This window comes from Hemiscyllium ocellatum, chromosome 13, assembly GCF_020745735.1.
Source record: "Hemiscyllium ocellatum isolate sHemOce1 chromosome 13, sHemOce1.pat.X.cur, whole genome shotgun sequence".
NCBI lineage: Eukaryota > Metazoa > Chordata > Chondrichthyes > Orectolobiformes > Hemiscylliidae > Hemiscyllium > Hemiscyllium ocellatum.
In genome coordinates this window covers 40,712,328-40,727,699 of record NC_083413.1, presented here as the reverse complement: position 1 = coordinate 40,727,699, position 15,372 = coordinate 40,712,328, and the positions used below count along the sequence as shown (strand labels likewise).

At 38.2% G+C, this 15,372-nt stretch overlaps 1 protein-coding gene across 6 annotated transcripts in view; it reads left to right on the top strand.

The window, feature by feature from the left end:
* The window catches only part of opa1 (OPA1 mitochondrial dynamin like GTPase), a 135,396-nt gene that overhangs the window by 54,134 nt on the left and 65,890 nt on the right, over positions 1–15,372 (top strand). For all 6 annotated transcript variants that reach the window (XM_060834784.1, XM_060834787.1, XM_060834789.1 and 3 more), the window contains 6 exons: positions 531–605; positions 849–920; positions 1,992–2,091; positions 3,361–3,491; positions 4,995–5,067; positions 5,307–5,379. In XM_060834784.1, coding sequence (XP_060690767.1) covers positions 531–605; positions 849–920; positions 1,992–2,091; positions 3,361–3,491; positions 4,995–5,067; positions 5,307–5,379 — 524 coding nt within the window. The remainder of the gene's footprint in view (positions 1–530; positions 606–848; positions 921–1,991; positions 2,092–3,360; positions 3,492–4,994; positions 5,068–5,306; positions 5,380–15,372) is intronic.

Sequence of the window (15,372 nt, the reverse complement as noted above, 5' to 3'; positions counted from 1 at the left end):
TTTCACCCAACTGTTATCAACTGTGCCAGTTTTCTTGGCTGCATTCTGTGATATTCTCTTAAAATGCTTTGTTGCTTCACTTCTAACCCGACCTCCTGTGTATTCTTTAGCTTCTGTATCATTCACTCATTCTTCCTGGTGCAAGTGGATATTTTTGTATGTTTTTAAAAAAAAAGACGTAATTGTAAGTTATTGTTGTTAGTGCTATTGTTACAACTGCCCCAACTACCACTTTTTGCACAGTACAAAATTGTTCATAGAAATCTCAGCTGCTGAAATCTGCCAGGGAACAACTGCTACTTAAGGCTATAATCTGCCACATATTTGTGTCAGATATGTGTCTTGCCAGTTTCAGCCATGGGTGAATTTCTGAAGCCAATCCTGACATCTGAATTATGATTTGCTTATAGAGCTCTCTAGCTGGCATTTCATAAGCTTAATTTTCTGAATGTAGGTGGTTAGTTATGGTTTGACTCTCACCACAATTCTGGTTTTGATGTTGAATTGTACTTACATTTCTGTTAATGCAGCTAGCAGCATTGCGCAATGAAATTGAAATAAGAATGAGAAATAGTTTAAAGGAAGGGCAAACTGTCAGTCCTGAGGTAAGAATGATTCTCTCTCATTATTTGCATTAATAAAAAGTGTTCTGTTCAATACACAATTAAAATAAAATTTATTTTGTCTGCATGTTGAATGAAATATAACAGCAATGATTAAAGCTAGCCTAAAGCCTCAAGCTTATGTTTTCAGAAATCGCTGTGGATTTTTATGGTATTTCTTAAAATAATAAACTTTCGATTTGGTATTAAAGTTATTGCTTGCATTCACCTTTCGATAATTCATAGACCATCTCATTAAGTGTGAAGGGTCCCGGTCTGCAACGAATGGTACTAGTTGATCTTCCTGGCGTTATTAGTGTAAGTATCAGAAAACATTCTTTATTCTGTGAAGGAAATCTGATGCATCTCCTTGTTTCATATTTTAAAATCGTCAGATTAACACTACCTCTTAATGTGAGCTAATTAAATCTCTGTGTTGTAAAAATAATCATTATGAATACTTGCAATGATATTGAAAGCTAAATAAAGAAGCAAGTATTTGCAACTTAAGGTTTGACAAGATTTTGCACTAAAATGTTCCCATGTGATAATTTGCTGATTTGATAGCATGTATACTTCCCACGGTGATCCAAATGCAGTACAACCTCGATCATCTGAACATCAATTATTCAAATTTCAGATTATCTGAACAAGGTCTCATAAAAATGGCACGAGGCAACTCAGCATTCAGTTATCAGTTAAATGGCATTATTGCGTGCATTGCCGAACAACCGAGAAATGTTCAATAACCGGCATTCATACATTACCGCTTGTTTACGATAGATCACTTATCAGTTAAACGGCATTATGACATGCAATCCTGGATAACCAAGAAATGTTTGGATAACTGCCACTCATAAATAACTGCTTGTTTACAATCAGATCGGTTATCTGAACGATCAATTATCTGAACAAAATACTCCCTGCCTGTCTTATTCGAATAATCAAGGTTCTACAGTATAGAGTATACTACAGTAAAAAGGCGAATGCCGTTTTAACGGGATCTTGAGATTTTGTTCGGACAGTCCAAAATTTGGATGGGTAATTGAGATTGTATTGTACATTCTTATAGGAAGAGCTGCTGTTATTTGAAAGTGATATCAGTTGCGATTGAAAGAATTTGAAAAAGTATTGGGTCTCGTGTTTTGTTGTCAATGGTTGTACTTGCCTTTGTAGAAATGAGTCATGTTGTTCAATGAAAGATGACTGATTGTAATGTGAACACTGTAAACCTATTAATTGAATTTGTTCTTTGAAAATGAAAACTAGATGTTATCAACTAAATCTTTACTCTGTTAGGTAGAGCTTGAATGTTTTTAATAGGAGGATAGCAAGAATGTTTTCTGTTCAATGGACTGAACTTTAAAGCTTTCTTCCCCTCTGTCAAAGACTGTGACATCGGGAATGGCTGCTGACACCAAGGATACAATTTTTAGCATAAGCAAGGCTTACATGCAGAATCCAAATGCTATTATCCTTTGCATCCAAGGTAAGGATTCAAAATTTATTAATGAAAATACATAGATGGTGAGAAACTGTCGCACTGAATGTTATATAGTTTTCTAATATGGATAAGATACTTATTTTGCACTTTATTCATATTTTCTGTAATATAGCATATAAAAGCAAAGGAGCATTGGCCTAATTTTCCATTTTATTTTTGGTACTTACATAAATTACAAATGTATGGACTTTGAGGTTATGTTTGACGTGGTAAAAATTTGCATTTTTGTATACTTTTATTCTGTAACTGTCATAAAGAAAAATACAGTGAGTATCTTCTACCAGCCAAAATTAATGCTTGGTTTCTGTGTTGTAATGTTGAGTGCTGTTCTTCAAATAGTGATGAGTGATCCATCTAAACAGGAAGGATTTACTGTTTCATCCAAAAGATGTGCCATTGCTGATGCAGCATTTCCTCATTTTACTCACATCTTTGAGTTGGATTTGAACTCAGCATTTTGACACATTGGAACAAGTTCTACCCATGTAAACAAGTTGACAAGTACAAATTGCTACAGTCAGGAATTTAAGAACGCCTAGGAACCCTCCAACCACAAAGGATGAACTCAGATTTCTCTAGTTTCCTTATTTCCCCTCCCCCCACCTTGTCTCAGTCCCAACCCTCGAACTCAGCACCACCTTCCTAACCTGCAATCTTCTTCCTGACCTCTCCGCCCCCACCCCCTCTCCGGCCTATCACCCTCCCCTTAACCTCCTTCCACCTATCACATTTCCAAGTCCCTCCTCCCTACCTTTTATCTTAGCCTTCTTGGCACACTCTCCTCATTCCTGAAGAAGGGCTCATGCCCGAAACGTCGATTCTCCTGCTCCTTGGATGCTGCCTGACCTGCCGCGTTTTTCCAGCAACACATTTTCAGCTACCTTTCACTTCTGTCTTGGAAACTAATGTAACTTTAACAATTTAACCCTGATTTGGACAAGTTGCTGCCTGGAATTTGATAGTTTTGGATCTCTACAATCTATCTTGTCCTGTGGATGACATAAAATAATACATGCAAAGCCATAAGTGTTTACAAATAATTAAAAATGAGATCTTGCTCAACACAGTTCATGAACTGGTTTAATATTAATTGTAAATGAACAAACATATTAGGAGGTTTTAATGAAGTGGATTGAATTCATTTAGAATGGATTCTGAAGCAAAATGAAAAAAAAATTAAGCTATTCATTTTTAAGACTTTTTAACAATTGCATTTTTGCCATAATTGCTATGGATTCTGTATTCAACTTTCAGATGGTTCTGTAGATGCTGAACGCAGCATTGTCACTGACCTGGTTAGCCAAATGGACCCCCAAGGCAGAAGAACTATCTTTGTGTTGACTAAAGTGGATCTAGCAGAGAAAAACCTGGCTAGTCCCAGTAGGGTAAGGGCATTACAACATTAAATAGTTTTAAAATATGTTTGAATCTAACTTCTGTGGTATTTTAACATATTTAATGTTTTCTGTGTTCTGGATGTGTAGCTGAGTAACACATTATCTGAAGTTCGTTCATTCATTCATTCATTATTTTCAGTATTGTTAAATGTTAATTGTTTGTTTGTTTTTGTAGTCTGTTTTTCTATCGTTATTAGTCATCCCATCACAGACGTGAATCAGTGAGATACACTGGGGTAAAAATAACAAAAATAAAAGTAGTTTACTGAAATATGTATAGCTTCTGATTTTTTTTTTAAAAAGCTGTTTTGTGCAATCACGAGAAACATGCAAGCTGACAAGTGCCAGCCATGGTCACCTCCATTAAAATGATCTAACCCCATCACTTGACATTGTGTGATAGTGATGTTGCACAATCTTCTATCACCAATCTCCTGAATGTCAACTTTGGACAGAAATTTAAATTAGAGCAGTTATATAAGTACTGTGGTGACAAGAGTGTGAGTGGTTCACCCTCTAATTACTGAATTATTGAATTACTGACTAATTCCTGTCTACCACCAAGGCACAAGTTTGGTGCTTTGTTTAATACAGTTCCTGGTTAAATATAGTTTCAACATTTTGCATGCTGGACACTATCTGGGCAAGGAACAGCACCTAATTGATCAGACCCAAATCCACCATTTTAAACATTCACTTCATGTACAGCTGGTGCATCATGGCTGCAGTGTGTACTATCGACATGATGGACTGCAGCAACATGACAAGGCTTTTTCAAATTCATGACCTCTACCACTAGAAAAAATTGTGCGTAGAAATTTTTACTTGTTGCAAGTTCCACAAGAAGTCAGTCATCTGGCTTCGAACGATATTACTATTGCCTAATCATCACTTGGTTTAAAATTTTGAAATCTCTCCCTGGCACTAAGGTCTGTGTGCTTTTGATACATGGACTATAACAGTTCAAGGTGACAGCTGACTGCCACCTCTTCAAGAACGTTTAGGGATGGGCAATAAATGCTTTGCTAGCCACTGATATCTAAATTTTATGAATTTACTAAAAATGTAACCATGATCAAGTACAGCATACAAAATCCTTAGGTAATGAAGCAAAACTAAGATTTTCACAAATCAGCTACACTCAGATTATTTAGGCAGAGTGACATGACCATGACTCTAAACCCTGCTGCTCATTGAATAAAACAATGAAAAATAGAACAGTGTTGAGTGTCACCATAAGATGATATTCTGCAAGCAAATCACAATACAGATTTCACATTACTCCTGAATTTCAAATATATTTCACAATGTGCTAGCCTAGGGGCATTTTTCCTAATTGTCCACTCCCCAAATGGTTAATTTCTACTTTAACTATATGATTTATGCTGAATGTAATGCATTAACTCTTATGGAATGTATGCAAACTGATTCTTTTAAGGCTCAGCTTGATGTTCAGTTTATCTTTGGATTGTTTGAATTGCACAACTACAGATTCAGCAGATTGTGGAAGGCAAGTTGTTCCCAATGAAGGCTCTGGGTTACTTTGCAGTAGTTACTGGCAGAGGTGAGTAAGTGACATTAGTGTTCCATTGCATCTTTTTAATAAGTCCCAAAAGTAAATACTTTGTCATTTATGTCATTAAAGACAGAAAAACAGACTGCTTAAACACTTTATGAAATGAGGATATGAGCAATTATTTTAGTCCAGGAAAAGTAATAAGTATTTAAAAGTCATGGTAATTGTAGTGTCCTAAAGTATAAATTTATATTAAAATACCTCTGTATATTTTGTATTTTAAACAGGGAACACCAATGAAGGTATTGATTCCATAAAGGACTATGAAGGAGATTTCTTTCAGAATTCAAAATTATTGAAGTAAGCTGTTCAATTCTATAATTATGTTTTGATGGGTTGGATAAATTAAGCTTAATTTTCACTTTGATAATGTGAGAACTTGGTGTTGCATAACTGAAAGAACAACAGGCCGTTACATAGAGAAAAATCCTCTTTAGTTTCATGTGCCAAAACTGTATCCTTACAACATCATTCAGTCTTTTAAGGAAGACTGTGGCCTTTTTTCTAATAAAGGCAATAAGGTTTAAGTGTGTTGAGGTCGCATATTGTTAAAATTTTGAAATTGTATTCCATCATTACTTTTCATATTTTGGGCCTTAATAGCATGGTCCCTTCAACACTGCTAGTTACATTTGTTTCATAGGCAGAGCTTAAATTTCTGCCATCTTTGAATTCTGAATTCAGACTGTGATTAATTTCTGTAAGATTTCAGTTAAAATCAAAATTAAACTTGAAATACTTGAGATTGATAGCTTCTGCATTTATAGCAGTCTCGGTCATAGAAGCTCAAATGTAAATTTGTTCTTTAATTGATGAGGTATTTACTAATCTCTGATATGTTTTAATCTCTGATATAGCAGTTTTTTTGTGATTTATCTAAAATAGAGGAGTTATATCTCAAATATTATCTTTTGATACCTGGACCTTTATAAATTTACATTTTGACATTTACTTTAACACAAGGGGGAGCTGTATCACAATTTAATGATTACAGGTTGATTCATTTCTGATTTGAGCATTCAGGTTAATGCCAAAGGTTTATTGTAGACTCATAGAGTCATACAACACGGAAATAGATTCTTTGGTCCAACTCTTCCATGCCAACCAAATTTCCCAAACTAAACCAGTCCCACTTGCCTGCATTTGGACCATATCTATCTAAACCTTTTTCATTCATGTATCTGTCCAAATGTCTTTTAAATGTAATTATGCATGCAGCGACCACTTTCTCTTTTAGTTCATTCCACATTTGAACCACCCTCTTGTGGAAAAGTTGCTCCTCAGGTCTTTTTTATATCTTTCACCTCTTGCCTTTAAAAATATGTCTGCGAGTTTTGAACTCCCCTACCGTAGGGAAAAGACCTTTGCTATTCACCTTATCTATGCCCCTTATTATTTTGAAAGTACAAAGTACAACATACAGTCACATAGAGAAAAATCCTCTTCAGTTTCATACGCCAAAAAAGCATCCCAACAACATCATTCAGTGTTTTAAGAAAGACCTCAACCTCCTACCTCCAGTGAAAAAATACTCCCAACCTATCGAGCCTCTAACTGTAACTCAAACCCTCCAGTCCTGGCAAATCTTTTCTGAACCCTCTCCAATTTAATATTATCCTCCTGTAGCAGGGCATCCAGGACTGTACAGTGCTCCAAAGTTGGCCTCACCATGATGTCTCAACTCTTGTATTCAGCGGTCGGAGCAATGAATGCAAGTGCAAGCGCGCTAAAGGCCTTCTTAACCACCCTGTGTATCTGTGACGCAATTTTCAAAGAGCTATGTACCTAAAGCTCTTAGGTCTCTCTGTTCAATTACTCTACCCAGGGCCCTATCTTTAACAGCATAAGTCCTGCCCTTGTTCAATTTATCAAAATGCAATACCTTACATTTAACCAAATTAAACTCCAGCTGCCACTCCTCAGCCCATTGGCCCAATTGATCAAGGTTGCTTTGTGATCTTTGGTAATCTTCACTATCGACTATACCACCAATTTTTGTGTTATCCGCAAACTTACTAACCATGTTTCCTAAATTCTCATTCAAATAGTTTATATAACAACAAAGAAGAGTGGACCCAGTAACAACCCCTGTGGAACACTGTTGGTCACAGGCCTCCAGTCTGAAAAACAATCCTCCACCATCATCATCTGTCTTCTACTGTCAAGTGTGAATCTCTCCCCATCTCTGTAATATAATATCTTACAATGTCGAAAGCCCTCCTTATCTTTGTATGCTCCTCCAATCGCTACAACTGTCCCTGTCTTTGTAACATTGTCCTGCACCTTGAAACCTTCTGTTTGCTGAACCCTCTTCAGGCTCTGCAGTTCATCGATTTCTGTTACCTTCCCGTGCTCTTAGAAATCTCCCTGTCTGTATGATCCCCTGCAGTCTCTGCAGCTCTCCTATCTTGAACCACCAAATGCCTCCACAATCCTCCCTACATCATTTACCTCTTCCAGTCCTTTCAGCACCTTGTAAAACTGTAAACTCCCCGTTTTCCAAGGCTACTCCAGTTCCTGCAATGTCTGTCAGAATCTGAAGCCCACACTCTCTCTAACCTGCAAGTCTCTCTATAATCGTTAACATCTGCAGCCACCACTACTGTCCATACCTTTCTCCAGTCCTCCAGTCCCATTAAGCTTCCCATGGCATTAACTAAAGCCTGTATGTCTTACTACTGTCCTAAAGCATGTCTCTGTAAACTGCTCCAATCCCTCCACCATCTCCATAAGCATCTGCAGCCCCTAAAACCCACCCTTTCTGTGTAACCTCTTCCAGTCCTAACAACCTCCCCAATCTATGGAGCCTCTTTAATCTTTCCTTGTTGGGTAATCCTTTCAAATCCTGGCAATTTCCCGATCTTAGCACCAACCCTAATCTTTGTGACTCTCCGGTTCCTATAAGACTCACTTTCAATGCCAGCTCATCCAGTCTCTACATCCATCTGTAATATCCTTATTCTTCTCAACTTCTTCGAACTTAATCTATTTAAATTTCACCCTGGCATTGTTCATTGCCTTCCTATCTATGTAGACTCCAGATCCTAGAAGCTGACTTATATCTGTAAATGTTTTCAGTCACTACAACCTTCCACATCTCTGTCAGTATATACTATACTCTTCTCCATAGAACAGCCCCTGTGTGTGCCTCTCAGTCTGCCTGCTTCTCCCTATACCCATCCCTATCCCTATCTCCTTCTGTCAAGCCAATTTTGTGTCCAGTTGACAAGCTCTCCCTGAATCCTATGTGATCTAACCTTACTACTTCGCTTATCATACGGAACCTTGTTGCAAGCTTTACTAAAGTTCATGTAGACAAATGTCTGCTGCTGTGCCCTCATCAGTCTTTTTGCTTCCGTCCTCAAAAACTCAAAACAATTTTGTAAGGTGCAATTTCCCGCGTACAAAGTCATGTTGACTATTCCTAATTAGCCCCGTCTCTCCAAATGCAATTAAATCCTCTTTCTCAGAATCACTTCCAACAATTTACCCACTACTATGTCAGACTCACCAGTTTATAGTTCCCAGGATTTTTACAGCCCTTTTTATATGAAGACATAACATTAGCCAATTTCCAGGTCTCTGGCATCTCACCCATGGCAATAGATGGTAGAAATATCTCTGCTCAGGGCTTCGCAATTTCTTCCTTAACTTCCCACAATGTCCTGGGATATACTTGATGAGGTCCCAGACATCTATCCATCTTTGGATTTTAAGTCCTCCAGCACCACCTTTACTGTAATATGGGCTGTTTTCAAAACATTAATATTTATTTCTCAGAATTCCCTTGCCTCCATGTCTTTCTCCACTGTAAAAACGGATGCAAAATATTCATTTAGTATCTCTCCCATCTCCTGTGGTTCCACACATAGAGAACCTCATTGATTTTTAAGAGGCCCTGTACTCCTCCGAGTTGCTCTTTTGCTTTTAATGTATTTATAGAATCTTGTTGGATTATCCTTAGCCTTACCTGCCAAGGCTATCTCCTATCCCAGTTTTGTCCTCCTGATTTCCTCCTAAGAATGCTCCTACACCCCTTATACTCTTCAAAAGATTCATCTGCCTCCTCTTTATTCTTGGAGAAAGTGAGGTCTGCAGATGCTGGAGATCAGAGCTGAAAAATATGTTGCTGGAAAAGTGCAGCAGGTCAGGCAGCATCCAAGGAGCAGGAGAATCGACGTTTCAGGCATAAGCCTCTTCAGGGCTTATGCCCAAAACGTCAATTCTCCTGCTGCATGGATGCTGCCTGACCTGCTGCGCTTTTCCAGCAACACATTTTTCAGCTCCTCTTTATTCTTGACAGGAGCCTCAATATCTTTATTCATCTATTATTCCCTACACTTAATCAGCCTTGCCCTTCATTCTAACAGGAATGTGAAGGCTCTGAACTCTCGTTATCTCACTGTTTGAAGCCTCCTACTTGCCACTTGTCCCTTTACCTGTGAACAGACTGTCCCAATCAACTGTTCAAAGTTCCTGTCTCATACTGTCAAAATTTGCTCTACTCTGATAAAGAATTTTAACTTCAATACAAGGCCTATCCTTTTCCATAACTATTTTAATGCTGATAGAATTACAATCACTGATCCCAAGGTGTTCTCCCACTAAACTTCAGTCACTTGCCCTGCTTTATTCTTCATTAGAAGGTTGAGTTTTGCTCCTTCTCCAGTAGGTACATCTATATATTGATAAAGAAAATTTTCCTGAACACACACACACACAATTTATTGTAGTTTTAATTTATGACTTAGGAAGAAAAGTTTTCTTTGACAGAGGTGGATGGAAACATGATCAAATTGAAAACTGAAGACCTACAAACAGAAATCCTGGAGAAATTGTTTCTCTCAGGCTTCTTCAAAAGTTCAACCAAAAGATCAACTGATCCTTTAGGGAATTTGGAGCCTATGCCTCTCCTTTCCTTGCATTTTGAAGATAAAATTAAACCGTCAATATGATTCTCTGGAGAGACAGAGCGATAGCTAACTATTACAAACTCCATTAATTCTTCCTAATGTAATTTAAGGTTGTATAATTGAGATGAGGCCACAGCTAGCTGATTTTTTTTCAAGTATACAGCTGATGCTTCCATAAATTTGGATCCTTATTGCACTATGTCAGGCAACACTGCTCATTTTTACTACTAAAAGTTGTTTTAAAACTTTTGCATACATTGGCATCTTTTCTCTCAGCAAGCATAATTGTTACATAAATGTGTGCCTTTACTTTCTTCTGTTTTAGACATTCTTGGTATCCTCGGAGAGAGTATGTTTAGGCTGTATCTTTCCATTTCTCCCTTGACATTGGAATTGCTCCATCCAGCCTTGTTTAACATTTAGTCTTATGCCTTTGAGTTGTCAACCATGGTGATATGATTAGGGAAAAGAAAACATGAAGTGGTTTGCTGCTGCCTTTCTCATGTACTTGAAGCCAACATAAGAGAAACTCCTCTTCCTGAAAGATCCTCTACCCATAAGGATAATTACTTGGTGGTCACTTGAAGATCTGAAGTGGTACTAAATTGATTACATTTTCACAATAAAGTCAAAATACTGTGTGCTGAAAATTTGTGACCAATACAGAGCGTGCAAGAGAAACTCTGATCTGGCAGCATCTGTGGAGAGAGAAACAGAGTAAATCTTTCAAGTCTGGTATGATTCTTCAGAAATGGAAAGTTTTGGAAAATTTATTCTTTTAACGGAGGCAAAAGAGGAGTAAAAGGGCAGTTGGTATAGTCACCGTAGTCCCAGAGGACCATAATGTGTTCTGTTACTAGATAGAAGGGACTGGTGATAGTTTAGCCTGAGGGTTTCCAGGGCTCAGTTGAGTGGCAAAGTTGAGAAGGCAGGATCTTCACGGTGCCTTAATCAGTACAGGAATTAAACCCATACTTTTGGCATCATTCTGCCATCTAGCCAACTGAGCTAAATGGCCATCATGGTAGAAATGGTACAGAGGCCCAGTTCAAGAAACAAAGCGGTTAGTATTAGAGAAATAAATAAATGTGAGACAGGTTTAAATAAAGGTGTGACAGGGAGATAATTGGGAGTTACCAAGACTCACGTGACATAGGAATGGGGGAGACAGAATGTCAGAAAGATGGAAAACAGTCAGGATGCAGTAATTTTGAAATTATTGAATTTAATGTTGAGTATTTAAAATGCCTAAGAGGAAAATCAGTTATTGTTCCATGAGCTTGTATTATGCATTGTTGAAACGTTACTGCATACCTGCATTTGGTCTCGCTTATGTAAAGGAAACTGCATTGTGAGCAGGAAATGCAGAAGACATGAGTGAAAGAAGTACAAGTGTAATGCTTCAGATGTGTTTGAGGATAACAGTGAGGAGGGACAGGGGATGAATGGGCAGATTTTAAATCTACCTTTGCATAAGATGGTGTCGTAGAGGAACAAGGAGGTTTTGGAGTGCGGAAGGAGTGGACCACAGTGTTAGGGAAGGAATAGCTCCTTTGGAATGCTGACAGAGGACGGGAAGCTGGGTCTGCTGAAGGTGGAAAAGACAAAGGATAATCTTTTGAATGCAGAGACTAATGGGGTGATGGAAAGTTCGGGCAACTGATACCCTGTCATTATCCTGGGAAGGAAGGGAAGGGATGGATCCGGGTCCACGGCTAAGGGTGCTGACAAATGAGGCCGTGTTGAAAGCAGACCGGTGGAAGGTGGCATCGTCAGAACAGGTGCAATGGTGACAGAAACTGGGAGAATGCAATGGAAGCAGGATGTGAGGCGATGTAGTTAAGCTAACTGGAAGTCAGTGGGTATTTGTGGACAGCCTATCCTCAGAAATGACAACATTGAAGTAAAGGAAGGGAAGTGAAGAATAGAGAGAGACCAGATGAAGCAAAGAAAAAGATAGAAATTGGAAGCAAAACTGATTATTTTTTCTAATTCCACTTGAGCAGGAAGCACGACTGAGATGTCAAATCAGTGTATGGAGAAAGAGTAATGGGTGCGAGCCCCAAGTAGTACTGGAACAGTGAGTAGCCGTACCTTTGATTTGCAGAAAATGAGTTGAGTTAAAGGAGAAGTTGTTCATACTAAGAACAAGCTCAGCCAGGTGAAGGAGGGTGATGGTGGACAGAGACTGTGCAGGCCTCTCTTTACTGCGATAATGGAGAGCCTTCAGATCTCCTGATGAGGCATCGATATGTAGTGGGTGTGCATATGCATAGGAGGTGGCTAGATCCAGAAAACTGGAACTTATGGAAGGGCATTCAGTATCAAAGATCATGAGTGTAATTGGAAAGACGCTGTATAAGTGGGGAAAGTAGAGTCAAAATTTGAACAAATAAGTTCAATAGACTGAAACAATTACTTCCTTGTCAAGTATAGATATCAAAATACATTGTGCAAGTGCTGATGTAAATAATACCTTGGTCATGATAAGTGTCAGTTGGTGAAAGCAGTGAGATTTGCAGATAACAAGGTCTGAGTGGCTAGCACAGCAGCTAATCTATGCCTAATGAATAGAATCAGTGAAAGCTCAGAGACTGAAAATGTAAAATAATGACAGTTTTGAGGAATGGAAGAAGTAACACTGAATAACCAGGTAAAGATAAATCAATAGCTGAGATAATTATCACACTTTAAGTATGTAGGAGGTATCGTGTCAGAAGATGGTTCCTGCTATAAGCAAAACCAAGCTAGAAAAACGATGGCAAAGAATTCCGTCTCCAAACATAAAAAAAACTTACCAGAACAAGAATGAGTAGAGTTCTTGAGAAAGGAATGCTCAAGACAGTAATTTAGAATATCATGTTGTATGGAACTGAAACATGGACCTTACAAAGTGGATATTCAAAAATGAAGAAATTGTCAAAGATAATTCTGGAGAATGATGGAATAGTACAATTAGAAAGAGTACAGGGTCAGTGCAAAAGTACTCGGGATGATGGAGGAGAAAAGATCATAAGTGATTATTACTAACAGATATTAATGAGATTGGATTGGCCATAGTCTAAGGCTTGAGAACTGGCTGAAGGAAGATTAAAGGGATAGAGGAAGATAAGAATGAGAAAGAGAATGCTGATGACAAATAACTAGAAATTGAAAATGACAGGTTAAAGAAGAAAACACAAGACCAAGAGGCTTGGATAAATGAGCAGTGGACTTGCCCTCAGGCAAATTGCTACCACAAAGACCTAATTGAGAATGGCATGTTATGATCAATTGAGGAGCGGTCACTTGGCCTTCCTCTTTCCCCATATTGTGCTTGCCTGCAGCATGGCTTTTGAAAAGGATTTTCTTGCCAATTCAGTGAGTGTTTAACTCTTCATGTACTGTGTCTATCAGAAGCAGAGGGTTTTTGTCAATTTTTGAAAATAATTTATGTATTGTACTTAACCCATTTAAATTTAATTAGTAATAACACTTCAACTTGCACACATATGTATTCAAAGTTCTCTCACTTATCAGTAAGTCACAAAGGGGAAAGAGAGAGAGTGAAATGCTTTAAACTTCAATAAACTTTAAAGTCATATGGTTCTTATAGGTTGATGACTTGAGTGGATCCAGGCTGAGCTCAGTGGTCCTGGTCTCAGTGTTGAGGCAGTTGGAGATGTCGGCAGACGATTTATCTGTCATTCTGGAGACAGCATCAGCTGCTGATTATGTTCTTTAAAAATCTCTCTCTGAGATGCATGAATAGTTGATCAGACAGGGTTCAACTTTGAAAGTTAGGTGGAGAAAGGGGTCCACGCAGGCATCTTGCTCCCCGAGCAGTTTTTCTGCTTCTGTCTCTGCTCTAGAATTTAACAATTTCTTAAACACAACAAGAGTTAACTGGTTTAACTCCCAACTCTCTCTTCAACTGGCTGAATGACTAATATACTCTGGGTTACTAGTTCTGACTTGATTCAATTATAATTGGAATTGGTTCCTTTTTCAGCAAGAGTTAATTGTCTAATGTGTTTACTTCTCATGCATTGTCCCAACTCAAATAATTCTGAGAGTTGTGTGAATAGATGAGGAGAAGATAGCATTCCCACTCCTTCAAGGTGGCTGTGCTGGGGTTGGCTCTACTTAATTCCTTTGGAATTTAACCTGTATATTAATGCAAATGTTCAGCTATATTTGAAGTTGCAGTTTCAAATCGCTGGAATGTTGGTTCTGTCTTTTTTAAAATCTAATGGGTAGTTTTCAGTCAGCAAATTCTTACTCATGTTTTGAGAAGATTTGTAGCTCAGGCTGAGATTCTGGGTGTAGATCTGTTTGCTGAGCTGGAAGGTTCATTTTCAGACATTTCATCAGCATACTGGGTAACATCTTCAGCGAGCCTCTGGCTGAAGCACTGCTCGTGTTTCCTGCTTTCTGTTTATATGCTTGGCTTGGTGAAGCTATTTCCTGTGGTGATGTCATTTTGTGTTCTTTTTCTCAAGGGGTGGTAAATGGGGTCCAAGTCAGTGTGTTTGTTGATAGAGTTCTGGTTGGAATGCCATGCTTCGAAGATGAACCAAACAGAGACACACGCGAGAATTCTTAGAAGCATGGCATTCCAACCAGAACTCTATCAACAAACACACTGATTTGGACCCCCATTTACCACCCCTTGAGAAAAAGAACACAAAATGACATCACCAAGCCGAGGAAACCCAAACATCTAAATAAAAAGCAGGAAACACGAGCAATGCTTCGTCCGCAGGCTCACTAAAGATGTTACCAAGTATGGTGACAAAACGTCTGAAAATGAACCTTCCAGCTTAGTGAGCAAACCTACATCCATTCTTACTCATTTTTAAATAATGTCATGTGTTGTAGCATAAAATGTTGTATGTTTTGGTGACTTGATTAACTATATACATAAAGCCATCATGTATTTAAGTCTCCCAATTAAATTTTGAAGTCATTTGTACAGCATTTGAATATTAATGCAAAAGCACTCATATTGATAAAAGTACTATGGAGAATGCAGCAGCTAATGATGATTGACTGTTAACTGCCAGCTTAATTGGTTATGTTAATGTGTTGCGAAATAGGGCAGCAAATGGATGTGATCTGTTTTGTTCAGTTGAAACAGGGTCAGTGCATGTTTATTAATTATTGTAGCTTCCAGTACACACAAGTCCACTTACCAGACTGTCAGTGCTCTCCTCTGACACACTATAAACGTTTTTTCCCTTTATTGGTATTCTTGTGAATTGCTCTGATGAGCACAATACAAAATCTTCGACAGAAATTTTTTCAGCAGTGTTCAATTAAGTTTCTGACTCGTCAATTCCATGTAGAGTTCGTGTTGCCCCATGTTCATTTCAACCTTTATCCCCATAGGGCCACATTC